The following is a 19,986-nucleotide window of genomic DNA, read 5'->3' as shown; positions in this document are numbered from 1 at the left end:
GTAGGTTTTGCAAAATAGAAAATAGTCTAAACAGAGACATAAATTCCACTTCTGCCTCTGTGTGTGTGAACAGTGTTTCTTTGGCTGTCTAGCTACTGGACCTGTCTCCCTTGTACAAGTGTTCTAATAAACTTTGTTTGTGCTGTCCTTTCTTAGCAAATTCTCTAGAACTCAGTTTTAAATACTTATCACCCGAAGGTAATGGTCAATTGGTCCATAAATAAGTAATGTATTATTAACGGAAATGATAGAAATGATAAAGTGTGGTAAATTGCCAATTTTAGAAATACCAGAAGATATACAAGCAATGTATTCTTTAATAATGTTTTTGACACATGAACAAATAAAATTTTATTGTGTAAAACTATACACCTACTTTCAGAAGAAAAGTAAAAAGGTTAGTTTACTCTTGGAAATTGCTGAGTTAGGAAGAAAGATAATTTAGAGTTCAAAAATGCACAAAATGTTTCCTTCTAGCAAAAATCTTAAGGAGGAGAGATCATGAAAAAGAAAATGCTGGTTTAATATGGAAAGATATATATATATGTATATATATATTCATAAAAGCCTCAGAATAGAGAGAGAAACTTCTTTCATCTAATGTAAACTGAGAGAAAAATGATGGCCTTTACCTAAGTTTCAAGCCAAAGTTTATCTTATTATAGAATTCCAAGACAAAACATTTCTGGGACGGGTAGTACATTAATATCAACAAATTAGGGTAATCAAGAATTCTACTAACAAAAGGTCCCAAATAGCCAAAACTTATTTTTGGATTGACTTTATGACTCAGATATTTTTAAATATTTTAGAGCTAAAAATTGGAGATAATCCTAGCACTCATTTTGTTCAGAAATTCACTTGTTGAGAATAGTACTTACTGGACCACTCCCCATTGTTTTCAAGCTTATAAATCTTTTTTTTTATTAATAAGTTTTTTATTGTGAAAATACCATACAGAGGGGTTACAATTACATGAGCAAGCATTGTTGCCTCCTCCTTTGTTTCCCCTTACCATCCCTGCCCTCCCATGCGCACCCCCCTCGCCCCCCCCAGCAGCCCACCAAAGTTGTAAAGTTCGTTTTCAACATTATATCTTGTACATCTCATTGTCAAGTTTATAAATCTTAAAACATAGATTGAATGAAGGTGCTCATTGGATATTCCACAGTGGAATCTTCCACATTGGATTACCCAATCTATTATTTAAATTGCTTGGTCTTCCTTGCTTAGCTAAATTGATATCCTCTTATTTCTTAACAAGAAGCATCCTTGGTCACCTTCTATTATATTTGATATTTGGGTAACAATTCCAAGATTATTTTTAATATTTCTGTCCATTTTTTCATATCTAGCTGATTTATTTCTACATTTTTCAAAATATATCTCATGTCCTTTCTCCAATATATTTTCTTAAAAATTTTAACTTTTTAAAGTATTAATTACATTCTATTTTATACAACTTTATTGATTCATAGGATATTTTTAAATTGATATCTAGATTTATACAGGCCTCTGCTAATATAGAATATGAACATAAAATAAGCATAAATATAAAATTATTTTTATATAATTAATAGTAATATATAAAAATAAGGTGATTGATTAATCCACTTAAATATTTCAGTGGAAAGAAGTCCTGCACAGAATGATACTATAATTTAAATTCATAAATTTAAGTATTTCTTTTATCTTGGAATCTCTCTCTGTATATATTTTTTATTTTATTATTTTTTTTGTCGTTCATGGGGCTTGAACTCTGGGCCTGGACACTGTTCCTCAGCCCTTCAGCTCAAGGCAAGCACTCTACCATTTGAGCCACAGTGCCACTTCCAGTTTTCTAGTGGTTAATTGGAGATAAGAGTCCCACAGACTTTCCAGCCTAGGCTGGCTTTGAACCACAGTCCTCAGATCTCAGCCTCCTGAGAGGTGTGAGCCACAGCGCCCCACTCAATATAATTTAAAGAAGACCATTAACATTCACAAAATTATTATTATTACTTATTGTTATTATAGTGTGTGTGAGTGTGTGTGTGTGTGTGTGTGTGTGTGTGTGTGTGTGTGTGTGTGTGTGTGTGTGTGTATGTCTTGGGGCCTGAACTCACAGCCCAGTTGCTGTCCCTCTTTGGTTCAAGACTAGCCAAAGAGTTGAGCCACAGCTCCAATTTTGGATTTTCTGGTGTAGTTTAGTGGAGATAACAGTCTCATGAACTTTACTGCCAGGCTTGCTTTGAACTGTGATCCTCAGATCTGCCTCTTGAGTTTCTAAGATACCAGTCATGAGTCACCAGTGCCTGGCTGAAATTACTTTTTTGTTAATGTGTTATTAGGTATTTTTAATTCCCACAATGTGGAGAAGATGCTATATGGATCAAAACAATTGAAAAGAAAAATCAGCAAATGTGACTCCTTCTTCAATGGAAACAAAATACAAAAGATAATACAAGTGTTTCCTAATAAGTTATTCATGGGCAGGGATTGGTTGGGAGAAAATAGACCAATTAGTGAAAGAAAAATAAGTAAGAAGATTGAAGGAGAATATATTTTTACTTGTGGATGATGGGACTTTCCACTAATCATTGATTCATTCAATAAATATTTGACTAATAACAAGAAGTTTTGTACTAAATCTTGCAAATACAAATGTGAACAGTTGGACAGCTTCCAGACCCTCATGAAATATACATTCTTCTTAACAATTGCATTCAGTGGAAAATAAAGAACCAAATAAGGAATTATTACTGGTTCTTGTGAAAGAAGAAATGTGCATGGCAGTGTGGTAAGGAAGTATGAATGAGAGAACACAATGAGAACCAAAGATTACGAAAAAAATCTAAGGTTTGATTGCAAATTAAATAAATAACAAATGAGATCTTGAAGAGTCAGTCATTTATAATAGGCACATGCAATTATCTCTGTGTATTATTCTTACTGGCTGCTATCATTGAATTATTTGTATCTTTCTCAAGAACAAAAAAAACTCATGACATAGACAGAATGCAAGAGACAGAGTGCTTGTTAAGAATGTTAGGAGGGAGGGAGATTTGTTTGAGAAAGTGTTCTTTTACAGACTGAAATCAATGGGAGTGAGTTGAGAACAGATGGGAGAAATTAGATGTAAAAAAGTGGAGATGAAATTTTCTTCTCATGCTTAATTTGCATTGTCTTGAAAACCTGGTAGTTCAATGAATATGAGAAAGTAAAAAGAGGGGTTAGGTCTAGGAAGCTTGGAGATGACAAGGAGAATCTCGTGCAGAATGGTCCTAAGAAACCCAGTGAGCAACAAGGTGCAAGTTTATTCTGGCTGGCTTAAATTACAACAGAATTCCAAGCAAAACTGTCCTCTGTCTCCTAAGCTGAATTACTTTCCTAGCTTCAAAGTATGAGTCACAGAATAACAGAAAGAATAAGATTTAGAGATGGAAGTTCAGCTGGAGTGGGGAAACACCTTCAGAGCTTGGTCTCTATTGGAAAAGCTTCTGGGATCATCAGGTTTTCCAGCAGTAATGTAGGAGCAGAGATAGACCTAGAAATGTCATAATTCTTTGCTTATTCTTTTTTTTTTATAGTCTGAGATCATTCCTACTACAGGACATTAGAAAAATGCAGATTCAATAATGGAGGTGGATTGCTCCTGAAACTGGAAGGTAAATGTGCCTATTCTAAGAAAAAAAGTTACAAGTTACAAGAAGCTGTAACTTTAAGGATTTTTGTTTTGTAATTTATAATTCTTCCTTTATCTCTGACTCATGGAATAATAGACATAATCTCTTTGTGGAAGCCATGCTTTTTTTTTTATCATTGACATACTTGGGCTAGCTTTGAGACCTGAGAACTAATATCTGAATTTACCATGTAATCCTTTACAATTTAGAAGGCACCTTATCAAATGGGCATCACAAAGCTTTTACAGTGTAATACAGAGAAGAATCAGCACACTCAATCTCGATTACAAACTAAATTAAAAGGACACATTCACATTTGCCCTTTATATCCATGTCAGAGATAAAGAAACTGGAAGGAATTTAAACACTGTGGTATCCTATCAATCAAGGCCATAGCCTTCTGGTGTTAGAGAGGTTATTTATTTATTTTTTTAGTCTACCAGTCCATTAACCTTCATGAGAAGAAGAATAAAGCAAAACAAAGGAACAAACCCTATAAAAATGGCATTGCTTAAAATTGTGCTTGGATATCTTACGCTAGAGATCCGAAATTGGGATGAAGATTTATCTCCCCAGGCTTTTAAAATGATATGGAAACCCTGAAATTAATATGTCACACATATGCGGTGGTACACATTATAGACAAATTTGTGATTTTTCTTTAAAATGAGTGTAGGGTTAGGGAAAGTAACTGAGATCATCTTCACTGCATCTGTCATCCAGAGCGATTTGTAAGTCAGAGGGCCAAAGCATGAACCGCATTTATTTTTCAGGGTCTTGCCCTGATCTTGGCTGCCACTTTACCTAGATTCATTCACTAAATGTATATGGAACTATTAATTTCTTGATAAATGCATTGCCAGAAAGCCAGAGAGGAATACGATAGGAAATAAAGAGGTCTTGCATGTTTTTATATGTTTTTGTTTGACTTAAGATATAATTATAACAGAGATTGATGTCTTCATTTTAAACAAGGTAATAAATCAACAAGTAAACTATAAAGATTCAGGAAATCAATTTACCATATCATTACAACTTCTTAGAATCCTTGTGTTCAGTGGAGCTGAGCATCCATAATCACACAATAGATAGCAACAGCATTACAGTATCCATGGTTTTTTTTTTCTCACAGAAGGTAGTTAAATAAAGCTGATACAGAATTTTAAATATCATTCATTACAAAGGTTAAATATCATTTACTGAAGCAAAGAAAGAGCATACACTGTTGGGACTGGGATATAACTTAAAGTAGGGAAATCTGAATCAGTAAATAAGAGTAATGACTCAGTGCCACTTCATTTAAGTCAAACCTTCTGCACAAATAAAATTTACATATGACTAGAGGACAATGTAAAATAATGTGACTGTGAAAACAAGATGTGGGAATTAATTTAGGATATGAAAGATATATAGAGATATAGATAGATTTATATCTAGACATCTATCTTTCTATATATGTTTATATGTATGTGTACATACATATTTATGTGTATATGTAAACACACACACACACACACACACACACATATATATATATATATATATCATGTAATAGATTCCAACAGGGATTATATGAAAATATTTGTCATAAACATGGCAAAGATAGGGATCCTTCAAAGGAGGGAGTGCTTGTACAGGATTCTAGCAATTGCACTTGTGGTTCCTGGATTATGGGAAGGATTAAGGCAGACATGAAATACTGAGTTTAATTAGCCAGTAGAGGTGCACTTCTATTCTAATCTGAAGGATTTGTTAGGCCAGACAGTACAAAAACATTTTTAAAATTAACAACTTCAAGAGTTATCCTAATGCATACTGATTGACTATCAGCCTTGGATGGCAGAGCTCCTGTATTCTTGGGAACTGAGTTTACCTTCCTGAGCCGGCGAAGGAACTGAAACAACTGGTGACAGTTTCGTTGGCTGCTACTAGACCTCTTCCAGCGGACAAGAGACTTCCATAGACCCTGCTTTCCCTTTGTCTACAGCCTCTAGCACATACTCATATCTTCAAAGCAAAGAGTGATTCCCATTGAAAGCATATAAAGTGCCATTATTTAAGCTAAACTCAAGCAGAACATGGTAAGTTCTCCACAATTTGAATATGTAACTCCATAACTACTATCTATCTCAGAGCCCCAGATATTTAAGAATTTCTGTTGGGAAGTAGTGAGTTCAGCCTAGTTTTTAGATAAGGTAATATAGATATATGTCTATATATGAGAAAGAATAAACAATATATACACCACATAAATATGAAAATAAGTTCTCTTTCTCTCTCTCTCTCTCTCTCTCTCTCTATACATATATATATTAGGTTAAGTCACATCTCAAGAAATAAAATTTACATAACTAAAAGACAGGTCAAATAATGTGATTTTCATTCCAAATTGAAAACATATATAGATACATAGATAGATAGAATTTACTCTCATCTGAATAATTGAGTTATTCGTTCAGCAAGATATAATTGACTAAATATAATAGTAGGAAAAAATCAAGGGTTCATTTGAATGTTTCCCTCCACCACTTTGCCGTGCGCTCACTGCCCAAACGATTCCTCAGTTGCACGAAGCATACAGGAACTAGAAACATGATGAAAGGTGTACTCACCAGCCTGATTAGTTGTGATGCTCACTGCAGCAAACTGTCTTGGTGGGGAGCTCAGCTCTGAAACCCCGTTAAGAGCATCAATCTCAAAGGTGTAGTTCGTGTGTGCCAGGAGGTCTGTCACTGTCACTGTGGTGTTGGTGAGTCCAAACTGTCGAGGGAGGAAGCGGACATTGGGGCTGCATGGTTCGCACTCCTTCACATTCCACCCACATTTCTTACATATGATGTTGAAAGTCACATCTTTCCGGCCTCCCGTGTCCAGAGGCCAGCTCCAGTCCAAGATAACGGAGGTCTCATTTATATTAGAGATAACATTTCTTGGTGCAGATGGAGGTCCTGCAAAGTAGTTCAACAAAGATTTATGAACTTCCCTTCTGCTTTCTACTAAAGGGAAAAAGATAATTTACAATGGAACTGAAAGAGGTAAATAACCATCCTGTCTTTATTATCTACTTTTAATTCATCCTTGGAGGATCCATGAGATTATAGACACATGCATTCAAGAGCCCTGTCCCTCCCACAGTACAAATGGGAGAGTTTTGAGTCAAGGTTGAGGATACATTCTCAGTGTCCAGCAAAGGAACTCACCACTAAATTCAATACCCATGTGAATAGTTAAGAAAACATCAGTATTGCTTTTATAAATCTTAGTCTTTTTCTCACAGTAACCTATGGCCAAGAGATAGTAAGAGGGAATAGAAATGTAAAAACATAAATTCACTGACTATAACCTCCCCTATCCTGTCAAATATAATGCAAGATCCTTAAAGAAGATACAGGAAGTGCTTCTAAACACCAATTCATTTTGGGTGATAGATGTTGCATTTGAGATGAGCGAAGCATGAAAGAGGGAAAAGAGCTTTCAACTGCACATGGACAAAGAAAGGAAGTGCACAAATGTTTTAAACACATATATGCGCAAAAACAAAAGAAAAAAATGAAAGCAAAACAAAACGATACTAACAAAACTCCAGCACAGGAACAAGAAGATAAATCAAACCAATTATGGAAGCATGGGTTGCAGCAGAACTACTCACGGGTACAAGCCATGGATGGAGGGTCTTTTTCTGCTCGGAAGTAATTATTCTCACACCTGCAGTGCACTGAACCATCTTCATAGGTAGAACTGTGAGGTGGACACTTGGCACATTTCGTATTACCATCTGAAGCCTTGTAGAAGCCTGGTCGACAAGCTACAAACAAAAGGGCTCTTTTAAGTTTCTGCAGATTATTTGGTAGTTGTATATAGAAAATACATAGAACAGATTGTAGAGGAATGCCTTTATGTTTTCTCCCAGATTTTTCAGAAGCAAATGGTATGACCAACTATATTTCTCCACATATACATTTGAATTTGTACCAAATGTTAAGGGAAGCCCCCCACACATACACAATATTTAGATTATTTTGGCACTACAGTATGATGAAATTTCCAGCTTGTGTTTTCACAGCTTTCCTTGGCATTGGACTATTTGTGGAGAAAATAAAGCGAAACCATGTCACCATGCAGTCATTCCCTTTTTAAAACATGATGCAATGTGTATACTCTCTACCCTGCAGTGAGCAGTGTATTGCTTATTGACTCGTTTCCTAATGGTTCTATGAGTGTATAGCTTTGTCCTACAAATTGTAAGCAACTGAAAGAGAAAAAGAAATCATGGCTTCCTGTATATTTTAAAGTTCTTGATACTTGATTCATGTTTTATTTATTTTTTCTTGACAAGTTTATTTCTTACCTTTTGTAATGAGAGCTTACAGTACATATTTAAACACATTCCCTATCTATATGTGAAATAGCTTGAGTTGCTCATCTACTATGTGATCTTTCTTTCTGGCCATGGTTTCACATAGCATATTTTTGGTAAGTTCAGTGAATGATTTGTCAAACATTGGTTTGATCTGGCCATTTAGCACTCTACGAAGCACCTATTCTCATATAACTCAGTCTGCAAGGAAATGTAAAATGCTGAGATCTTCCGATTCAGTTTTGTATGCTATTGGGAGCTAAAGTAGTAATGAACAATTCTAAAAAGTAATTTCCATATTACTTTGAAGAATAATTTAAGATTCAATTTTTAGGTTTCATTTTGGAAGTCTCCAGACAAAACTCAGATTCATATTTCATTGACAAAGAATGATATTTAACAGAAAGGAGTTTGTAAGATTCTCACTGATTTCCAGAACTTTTTCCAATTTCATCACATATTGGGAATAAAGTGTTTTTTGAATTCTAAAAAAAAACCTGGGTGGCAAAAATCTTAACATTTATAATCACTAAATGAATTTCCTAAAGGAAGCACATTACATACATATTAAAATACCTTTTGCAAAATGTTTCTTGAAATAAAACATGGAAATGACACTGATAAAATTGACCACTAGATGACATAAAAAAATCACAGTCACTACTAATCTAGACTTGATGTTTACTAGTTCCCACTAAAAATGGCTGCTGTAAGAGTCATACAATACATTGAACAATCTTTGGTGTCAGACTGAGATCTACCTGAATAAATTCTACAGCTTCAGTCTAATATGGATTAGGATTAAGATTCTAAATGTTTTTTGCTTTGTTTTTAAGTATTGCTCAGAAACTCCTATCTCACATCATATATATAAATGCTATAAAGTATATAAACAAACTATGCACTTCTGGTTTTAATTTCATTCATACTCTAAGTGACTTTTATTTTATTTTACAAGAGGGCAAAGTTGCATCTTTATAAAATGAAGTGCTCTGATGTATGCATTATTTTGTTTGCCTGTAGGTTTTCCTGTATAGTTTTGTTTGAGATCATTGCAGTTTAAAAAGATTGGCATAAAGATATTCAGTAAACACTCATTTGTATTTGTTCATATTAGACAGGCTGTGGGATAGTTTTAAGAAAAGACAATCACATAACCACTTTTGGCTACCGCAGAGTTTATTTGGAGTACTGGTACTAGGTATATTTAATAAATCAACTAGTTAAGAGTATGATGTCAGATATCAGTGACCCATGGCTATAATCCTTGCTACTCATGTGGCAGATGCTGAAGAAGATTTAAAGGAAGAATTTAATCCAGAATGAACAAAAAGTCTGTGAGACTCTACCTATAAATTAACTAGCAGAAATACCAGACTAGAGCTGTGATTCAAGTGACAGAGCACCAGTCATGAGCAGGAAAGCCCAATAAAAGTTTGAGACTTTGAGATCAAGCCTCAGATCCAGCACAAACAAGAAAAAAATGAAGGAAGAAGGAAAGAAGGAAAGAAGGAAGGAAAGGAAGGAAGGAAGGAAAGGAAAGGAAAAGGAAGGGAAGGAAGGTAGGGAGAGAGGGAGGAAGGAAGAGAGGAAAAGAGGAAGAAAGGAAAAGAGGAAGAAAGGAAGCAAGGAAGTAAAAGGAGAGAAAATAATATGACTCAAACTATTTACCATAGTTGATTAAAATATGACTAATATCTTTAGAGATGATGATAGTAAGGGAGAGGTAGAAGCATGTTCAGATAGTTTAATACATGTTTGGTAAGAATCTATTTTTTTTTTCAGGTAATAGCTAATTCTGGTTTTATTCATCTCAGGTTTATCACCTCAGCTACTCCACAGTAAAGATTTGGAGAATCACAGTTTGAAAGCAGCACAGACAAAAAGTTAGCTAGACCTCCACTGAAGCAATAAGCAAAGCATGGTGGTATAACCCTGTTATCCTAGCCTTTGGAAGGAATAAGTAGAATAAGGCTACCCTCTGTGAAACTGTGGGAGAGAGCATGACTCAAGTGGTAGACCATTTCACTTGTAAGTGACAGACCCTAGCTTCACACCCTAGAACTACTACAAAACACTTAACTATAATTAAAAATAATAATTTTCCATAACAGAAAGAGCTCTTGAAATAGAAATGGGCAGAGGTGTTTAAGAGGCTACATTGAAGAAACACATTCTTACTGGGGATTGGAACACAATTCCATAGGAGTGCCACTTGAAATAGATCATGAAGACAGTAGAAGCTGGCCACAAAGAATGTTAATTAAATTCACAATCGATATGAAAACACACACTGTTATGTGAAGTAATGAAGCTTCCACTGTTGATTATTTACCCAATATCAAAACCCTGGTTCCTGCTAGTTAATGAATTCTGTTGATTCAGTATTGTACACAAGAACTACTCTCTTACTCTTTGGTTGCATCTAGGAACCATTAGCTAAAACTATGGCTAAAAATATGACTGAAAAAATAGAAAGAAATATAATGAATGTCATCAACATAGCTTTTTCTTTTCTTACCAAATAGACAAATGCAATTAAGGTCAGTCTAAATGACACAATAATGACTTCAAAGCCAAGCAATCACTAATTTCAAGATTTCTTGCCTCAGGAATATAAAATTTTGCTTAAGTCATTTTGGCTATGTAGTAGAAAATACTTTTAAGTGATTAAACCAGATAGAAAATTCTAATAAGGAAGAATAGCAGCCATAGTAGAGCTAAAAAAGATAATGAGGAACCACATTGACCAGTATGTGTGTTTTATACCTACAGCAATGAAGCCTAGAAAGTTAAGCAGACTCAACCTTTAGGATAGATCTGCATCTTGTGATATTTAATGGCCAGCTTCAACCACCAATTCATGTTTATTGAATGCCAAACACCAAAAATATGAAAGATTACAATAACTTTTTTAAAATTTGATTTTCACATGTATCTACTTAATCAAACAGTTGTTTTCAGGTTAGAAAGTTACTCATTTTATAGCCTGGAGAGTTGAAAGATGTACATAAAAGTAAAAGAGAAGCATATTTAAGATAAAGAAATCCAACAGTATAATTGAAACAAGAAAGAGATTGTTTTGTATTTTTAATTCTAAAAATAGGCCAAGTTACTCTTGTATATATGATTTTATTTTCTTACTTATCCCAAATAACTAACATATCTTAGGATAATGTATTCAGAAATGATTTAGTAGTTCAAATTTTCCCCATGTATACACTCCTAAAATAATACTTAAGTAAATTTAATACAGTACGTACAACTTCAGACCCTATGCAAAAATTACAGGATTATGATCTCTGAAAATGACAGCATTTTTAGTATAAAAGATAGGCTTTATTCCCACTTGTTGTAAACTAGATTTAAACCAAAGTGTGGCAATTTTATATCTTAAATTTTATAATGATAAATCAATATAGTATGATCCATAGTTTTAAATTAACCATTAAAAATGTGAGTTGGACATGATCATTTGTTTGGAATCTCATGTATTTGTTGTCTTCATAAAATAGTCTTTAATTTTCCTTCCATTTATCCTACTTTGTCTGGGTTCCTGCATGTGAGAGAAGAAGTGGTCCATGTGTGATAAAAATACAAATTCCAATCTAATCTCTATACTAAATAGATGTTATCTTGAACTCTCTGATGAAGCATATGCAAACTTTAATGTGGCTGATGGCGTAGTAACTTCTTCTTCTATAAATAATTCCTAGCTCCTATTTTCAGTAACTGTGCATTGCTAGCTAAGAGCCTGAGTAGTTCAGTGATGGGAGTTCTTTCCAATCAATTTCATATGCACCATATCTAGCAGTGTCTACCATCAAGCAGGTGATGGGCTCATTAGGTATGTGACTAACATGCAACTACTTGTCCTCCAAATACTCTTACTGCCTTGTTTGAAGTCTAACTGGTATTGACTAAGTTTCCTGTAAATTATCTTCAGGCCAGACACTATGAAATGCAACAATTTCAGGTCTGCAGAACTGTAAGACTTCTTAAACTTTCTAAATAGGAAAAAAAAATCTTTACATTCTACAGAATTAAAATTAGCCATCAAGAATATAAATCTATGTATTGTGACAGGAAAGTAAGTGACATTCTTTCCTGAACTAAAAGAAATACATTTGAAAATGAAGTGGCAGTGTTTTTTTTCGGTGTTTTTCTGTGTTCAAGGAGACGTCCAAAGAGTGTATATTTTTTGTCACTGGATAGATTGAAAAAATAAATTGATTTACAAATATATCCCTAATGCTAAAAATGTTATGTCCCCTAAAGATCTCTCTCTCTCTTTCTCTCTCTCTCTCTCTTTCTCTCTCTCTCTCTCTCTCACACACACACCCTCTTACATAAACTCTACCAGAAACTGAGTGCTTGTGGCTCATTTTTGTAATCTTAGCTGCTCAGAAGGCTGAGATCTGAGGCTTATTGCAAAATCTGATAACTTACAGGCCCATGCATTCCCCACATACACATAATATTTTCTGTATCAAATCATGGTTTGTTTGGCACCCAGGTGAATTCTACAACTTGGCTATGTAAATAGTATCATGATAGAAATGGTATGCTCAATTTTTTCTTTTATATTGATTAATCTCCTCTGGAAATATGCCCAAGAGTAGAGTAGTGGTGTCATAAGGTAGGTCCTAAGAACACTGTAGTTAATGAAGTAATTTTCACAATAAAATTTCCTGAAAAATTTTACCTTGCAAATAAGTTTGTGAAACTATTATTGATATTATTTTACCAAAATTGTACATTTTCAGTCCAACAAAAAACTTGAACCTTGAGTACCTTATGAGAATTAAAAGATACAAATCAAGTTTTATGAAAATGAATCAAATGTTGACACTAATTACTTTAGTTATGAAAATATACGATGATACATGAGTTTACACTCTTTTAATGGCAAGGAAAAGAACACAGTATTGCTTAAAATAGAAATTAAAAGAGAATGCATTTTCTTGATGTTAATTTGGAGTGAGGATTTATTTGCCTGTTTTTCTAATTTCAATTTTCAATTTTGTTTTTTGTTCAGAGTTGGTGAGAGTATGATTGCTTATTTATTGAACAAACTCACAAACTTAATAAAAAATTTCAAGATGGGCCACTATAGAACAAATAGGACAAGGTCCCTGACAAACTCATCTGTCATCAAGAAACACTAAAAATTTCAATGCAATAATAAGAGGAAGCCAAAATAATATCAGTTGGTAGTGGATGAATTAGAGATATTTTGGGAGCTTGCTGATTCCATCTTTAAGAATGGGAAACAATAAAGCAGGAACTAAACTGTGGGCCTTTTTGGGGTGGTGGTAAAATAACACATTGCTAACTCTGGAAAAATAATAAAGGAAAGTATGAAACAAGGAGCATGAGTAATATGACCTCTACAGTGAATAATAATTATGGAAGAGCTTCAGGATAGAATCTTGGCTTCCTTCCCAAAGCAAGTAGCAGCACACTTTTCCCCCAGGTTGTAATTGATGGGATTTAGTTAGTGATACAAAGAATGGATAAAGTTTCCATAGTGAAAGGAAAACAAATGCTATTAGTAAACTGTGGTGGCTACTGTTGAAAGAGAGTAGACAGCCTTTCAATTGCAAAGTGAATTTTGTCTCCAATTGACTAATGTGGTTGACTTTTAGAAGAAACATGGTCCTAATTAAGGGTTAAAAGGCTCATTTCAATTTGAATTAACTTTAAATTAAAAAAAATAAATCTGTTGGTAAATAGGGTTCTTTTAGCATTCAGAACTTAGCTCCTATACACAAGGCTATATTGCCAATTCCCAGCCATAAACACAAAGTAATGACCAGAACCAGCACTAGCTAAACAGATGATTTCCTGGCCTTGGAATTCCAGAACTGACAGGGTTTATTTGCCCATACAAGGTCATAGCAACTGTTTATTCCAAAAATGAGCTGCACTCTACAATCTTACAGGAACTCTATTCTTTGCCATATGAATAGAGGTACAAGGCTTTGAGGCAAGGCTTAGGCATTTCAATACACTGGAAGTGGCTATGTTCAGTCATTAGACCCAGCCTGCAATGTGCAGCATTTACAAAATGATCAAGTGTTTCCTTCTTGTGTTCCTTCCTCTGTTCAATGAAAGAGCCCTAAGGCAAAATGCCACCACACCACTAAGCACAACACAATCAATCACAATCTGGTATGGCTTAAAGATAGCTGGGTAACAAGACTTTTCTGTGCTGGTTGTTGTCCCATCAGATTTAGTAAGACAGGTGCCAGTACCATGGCAATGTGCACTGTTTACTGTGTAGTGAATGCACATCTACCATGAAGAGAATGCTCAAATCCTCTGGTCCTAGACTTTACTGTTTGGGAATTTTTCTGTGGCCACTTTCAAAGAAGAGCTGGATATCCTCAGAGTGGCATTAGCAGAGATTTAAATTTTTTGTTATCAACATACATAGCATGAGATACATACATAGGACTAAGTAGTATGTATGAGTAGATGATGAGAAAGAGAGAGGGTGAAGGAGGAGAGGAAAAGAACTGAGAAGACACGAAAGAAGCAGCGTGGAAGAGAGGCAAGGGATGAAGATGTGAGGGAAGGAGAGGAGAGGGAAGAGATCATTGTTATGAGATGCTATTATGATGGATGTCAAAATGCCCAGGACCTAGGTCTACATTCAGGATTTAGTTAAAATGAAAAGGCCTTGCAAAACTTTTCAGAGTAGTAAGAAAAAGGTGTTTTTTTTTTCTTGGATAATTTCTCCAGAAAGTTATATTTGAACTGAATTCTGTGGAAGTAGGAAAGAGTTGAAGGTAAAGAGTCGTACAAGCAGCATATTTTTATTGTTATGGTTTTTTTTTTTTTTGTCGGTCCTGGGGCTTGAACTCTGGGCCTGGGCACTGTCCCTGAGCTCTTCAGCTCAAGGATAGCACTCTATCACTTGAGCCACAGCGCCATTTCCGGTTTTCCCGTGGTTAATTGGAGATAAGAGTCTCATCGACTTTCCTGACGGAGCTGCCTTTGAACCTCTATCCTCAGATCTCAGCCTCTTGAATAGCTAGGATTACAGGCGTGACCCATCAGTGCCAGGCTAGACAAGTTTTTTTATACCATAGCATAACTGGAAAATGTCAGCAAAATCTTACCACAAGAGTCTGTGGAAGAGGGAAGTTATTTCTGCCCCCTGAAAGCTGCCTCTGTGGGTCAGCTGCCCTCAAGCCATTCCTAAACTCATCACTAGGGCATGAGAGTGGGCAAAAAATCACAGGCTCATTTTCATCATTTAATTTCAGAAAGACAGAATTAGTTTCATTAATTTTGGAAAATACAATACAGAGTAGGGGTTTGAGACAGAAGTGTTAGAAAATCTTAGATGTTCTAATTTCTAAAGAGCCCTATGCATATGACTATACAAAGAATAATTTGATCTGGTGTATTTTTATCTATGCAAATATATGCTCAATGATATTTATCATATTAGAAAATTAGTAAAGATGCAATTACTTAAACTTGAAAAGTAGATAAATGAATAATGCTGTTTTCATCTATTTTCATGAATAAATTATGCTAATACTATACATTTTCATAATGGTGTTTCACATGGACAAAGGCTCACAGTCTTTTTGCTGAAAAAAACATTCAAATTATATATATAAATTTATACATATTTATATATATTTATATATGTCTTCCTGTTGTTATGAATCTGCATTTTCTAATTTAGAAATGGATATAACATATATCTAATGACAGACAATTGGAGGTCTTAGAGGCAAAATGACTGCACATAAACAATGAAATTCAAATATTTTAGTCAATGTGTGTGTGTGTGTGTGTGTTACTTCAGCTGTAGGTACCTGTCATAAATATCTAAAGTATCTAAAGATACATGCTGTTTGTGGAGCTAAATTTTCAACAACTATTTCTTCACTCAAGATTTTTTATACACATATTCAGATCATAGTTTTATTAGCATTTTCTCTGATTGTACTCAATTTCCTCATTCTTCTTCTTTCCTTTTTTTTTTTTTTTTTCTTCTGTCAGTTGTGGGGCTTAAACTCTGGGCCTGGGCATTGTCTGTCCCTGAGCTCTTCAGCTCCAGGCAAGTGTTCTACCACAGCGCCACTTGTGGTTTTCTTGTGGTTAATTGGAGATAAGAGTTTCACAGACTTTTCTGCCCAGGCTGGCTTTGAACTGTGATTCTCAGATGTCAGTCTCCTGAGCTAGGATTACAGGCGTGAGCCACCAGTGCCTAGCTCCTTTCCTTTTTCTTAAAAAAAAAAATGCAACATAGGAAGAAATTATGGCTGACTTCAAGTTTTGATGGCTAATAACTTGAATTTTACACATTTTGTCCCAAATTATTTTATCTCCACATGTAAAGATTTATATAGAAAATGCTACCATTTTTAAAATCCAGGATATAAATGAAAAAAAAATCTATAAACAATGGGAAACAATGAGGATAAACAGACAAAGTTATATTAAGGCTGAGATACAACATAAATACTTGTTGTTTTTGTTACATTATTAATTATCTGCTTTCCAAAGAAGAATGTGACTATCTGGAGATTTGAGAAAGATACCATCATTATAAGTTAGGAGAAATCCTTATTTTAGCTTCATTCATCTTTATATTAAAATTGTCAGTTCACATTCTGAAGGAATGATAATTCAACTTTCAAATTTACACCTTGATTTTAGCTTCATTCATTTTTATATTAAAATTGTCAGTTCACATTCTGAAGAAATGATAATTCAACTTTCAAATTTACACCTTGACTAAAACTTAATCCCACTAAATTCTCATTCATTTTAGTTTTTGTCTTTAATAAAATGACTGAGTTGATATTATTGTATGCATGAAATCCCATGGCTTGGTTTTTAATCATGTATAATTTATATAATTGGGTTTTATTTTATTATCAGATAACAATATCAACAAGAGACTTACCATTTAAAATAATGTACTGTTTGCTTTATTTCATTTTATTTTTTTATTTTATTTTATTTTATTTATTTTATTTATTCATATTTTATTTATTTTGGTAAAATAAAATATAGAAGATAAAATGAATTAGCTCAATTCTAGGATCTGTTTTTACATTTACTTTTGTCTTTATTTTAAGTACTTTATGGTAAGTTCAAGATAATAACTGGAACTTCTATTTCAGAAATTCTGAAATTGATTCACTAAGTGGAAATAAATGGCTTTTGTAAGAAACCCATATTTAAAATCTTCCTAAATAAATATTCAAAGATTAGCAAAACTTCTAGCTGAACAAGCTAGAAAACTTTAAAGTAACCATCATTTCTGAAACTATTAAGAAAAATGTTCACAATTCTGTAGAATTGCAAGTTTATAATATTATTTCATTATAAATTGAATTCCATCTTATTTTAGAAGAAAAACTATGTTTCTATTTATGTACAAATGCTAAGTTTTTCAAGACTGGGTTTTATGGCTCATACTTGTAATTTCAGCTGTTCTTGAGTTAGAAATCAAGAGGATTATAGAGGTCAGTGTGTGAGTTACTGTCTCAAGAATAACTAAAGCAAAAATGTTGGAAGATATGGTTCAAGTGGTAGAACACTTGCCTCAAAACTATATGACCATGATATTGAACTCTGTATACCATTATTTTGTTTTGTTTTTTTTTTAGGGGCAAATTTGTTTCTATAACATTTCCAATGTGTTTGACAAAATACAAAACAATCAATTCTCCTTTTTCTAATTGAGGTGCAAAGAAACTTTTCAAACAATTAAAAAAACTATCTTTGGCATGTATTACAAAAATGTAGTCTTTATGATGCAATTTAAACACATTCACCTTTTTTTGTCCATAGCATTTTCATACTTTTCCACTTTTAAATAGTTTTTTGAATTTTGATTGTAACATGGAAGATCCAACTTTATTTTCAAAAAACATCTGCAGAATCAAAAAGCTATTTTGTTACACTCTACATACTCCAAAAGTACTTTAAATGATTATTTTTTAAGTCTGTAGATGAACAATGACAATAATACAAGTATATCGTCTGTACAATCTGACTAAATACTGGTTAAGTGTGTAATTGGACAAACAATCGATAAGCTTAAAAATAACCAGCACAATTACACAAGAGAACCAGCTCAGCCCAACCAAAGTTATCAGTAGCAACTGACACTGCTGTGGTGTTGGTGTACAGACAAGCAGTGGAGACTGAACATGGGAACCTGGGTCTTCTCTTCCCTCCTTTACTCTCACACTTTAGGGACACATACTGTAGTCCACCTGCCTCTGCAACAATCTCAAACCAAGCGCTGCAAAGAACTTCTGAACCCCAAAACCAGGTCTGTGTTGTCTCTTGTCCTATTCAGTGGGCATGAACTCCATACCACCAATATTGTTCAAGTGTCTAACTCATACAGTGTAGGTGTAACTGGGCAGAAAAGAGAAAAGTAGTTTTTTGTTTGTTGTTGTTGTTGGCTTTAGTAAAGAGAGTTATCTGTGGGTAACAAAACACCAGGAATTAGCCGCATGGAAAAAATTCTAGAGGGTCTTTTTCCATATACCTGGACTTATTTCTAAGATTGATTTGGGCAGAATTAACTTCAATGAAATACCAGTATAGTTATCTAAAGGTAAGATGCATCTTTTCTTGTCTTTCTGTTTTTATACCAATATTTTAGTGTAATTTTATTTACAGAATTGCAAAAATATATCATCATAGCACAAATCCAACTAGAGATAATTTAGATACTGTTTTGCCAACTGTCTATTCCTTTGTAAATTAAATCCATCCAATTATGCATGAGTTATATTTTGTGTTCATGATAGCTGCCAGAAATGGCAAATGTTTAAATAGTGGGCACTGAGAAATATGCCTTATTACAAAAAAAATTCTGTTCATAATTTGACTCCATGGAGAAGTGCCTATATGGTGGTAATGTTAGAAAGGCAAATCAGACAGAGTATCAATAGTCACTACATCACCAGTTAGCATTTTACAGTATGACTTCTTCAAAAGAAAAGTTTATACCTCAAATATGTATTTTATTTTACAGTCAGCTGGGTTGGAAGAATAGGAGGGTTGGGGGTGAGGGGAAGATTGATTCATATAAGCCCTGATAGGAATCTTCAGATTCACGTTCTTTAAAGTGGCATAGAGATGACTACAATTCTTTTCATAGGCATGATTATATCTGCCTAGTACTTAATTTTCAACTTGAGAATGTACTGAAATAAAAAGGATACAAAGAGCTGTGCGCAGGTGGCTCACGCCTGTAATTCTAGCTACTCAGGAGGCTGAGATCTGAGGATCATGGTTCAAAGCCAGCCCGGGCAGGAAAGTTCGTATGACTCTTATCTCCAATAAACCGCTAGAAAACCAGAAGTGGTGCTGTGGCTCAAGCTGTAGAGCGCTCGCCTTGAGCTGAAGAGCACAGGGACAGCGCCCAAGCCCAGAGTTCAAGCCCCATGACCGACAAAAAAAAAAAAAAAAAAAAAAAAAGGATACAAAGGTTAAAGTCGCAGAAAAGGAGGAAAAAAATTAAAGGATGAAAGAACATACCACTTAGTGTTGGCAAGTGTATTTCATTCTTGTAGTCCAAAGAACTGAAACGTAATGAAGAATTAGAATAGTAGAAAGATGTCAGGCTGGGTTCTAGTGGCTCATGCCTGTAGTCCTAGCCACTCAGCTGGTTGAGATCTGAGGATTGTGGTTCAAAGACAGCCTGGGCAGAAAAGTCCTTGAGACAGTTTTCTCCAATTAACAACCAGAAAACAGGAAATGATGCTGGGGCTCAAGTGGTAGAGCGCTCGCGAGAATAAACATCCAGGCCCTGAGTTTAAGGTCCATGACTGACAAATTATAAAATAAACAAAGGAAAGATGTCTGATGGTTTTGTCCCGTTTATGTGATCATTTTACACAACCTCAGATTTGGTGTTAAAATGAACATAACTGGACTATGTGTATGTTCGCACGTAAGTGTGCACAG

The 19,986-nt window shown here is 34.4% G+C and overlaps 1 protein-coding gene across 2 annotated transcripts in view; it reads right to left on the bottom strand.

The window, feature by feature from the left end:
* Epha3 (EPH receptor A3) overlaps nt 1-19,986 on the bottom strand; it is a 316,446-nt gene that overhangs the window by 100,286 nt on the left and 196,174 nt on the right. For both annotated transcript variants that reach the window (XM_042676814.1, XM_042676816.1), the window contains exons 4-5: nt 7,315-7,470; nt 6,278-6,613 (exon numbers count right to left, since the gene is read on the bottom strand). In XM_042676814.1, the coding sequence (XP_042532748.1) occupies nt 6,278-6,613; nt 7,315-7,470 (492 nt within the window). The remainder of the gene's footprint in view (nt 1-6,277; nt 6,614-7,314; nt 7,471-19,986) is intronic.

The sequence above is a fragment of the Dipodomys spectabilis genome, unplaced genomic scaffold (genome assembly GCF_019054845.1).
Source record: "Dipodomys spectabilis isolate Male_0828 unplaced genomic scaffold, ASM1905484v1 ptg000032l, whole genome shotgun sequence".
NCBI lineage: Eukaryota > Metazoa > Chordata > Mammalia > Rodentia > Heteromyidae > Dipodomys > Dipodomys spectabilis.
Note: the sequence above shows the minus strand (reverse complement) of the source record. Positions and strands in the feature narration are given on the sequence as shown.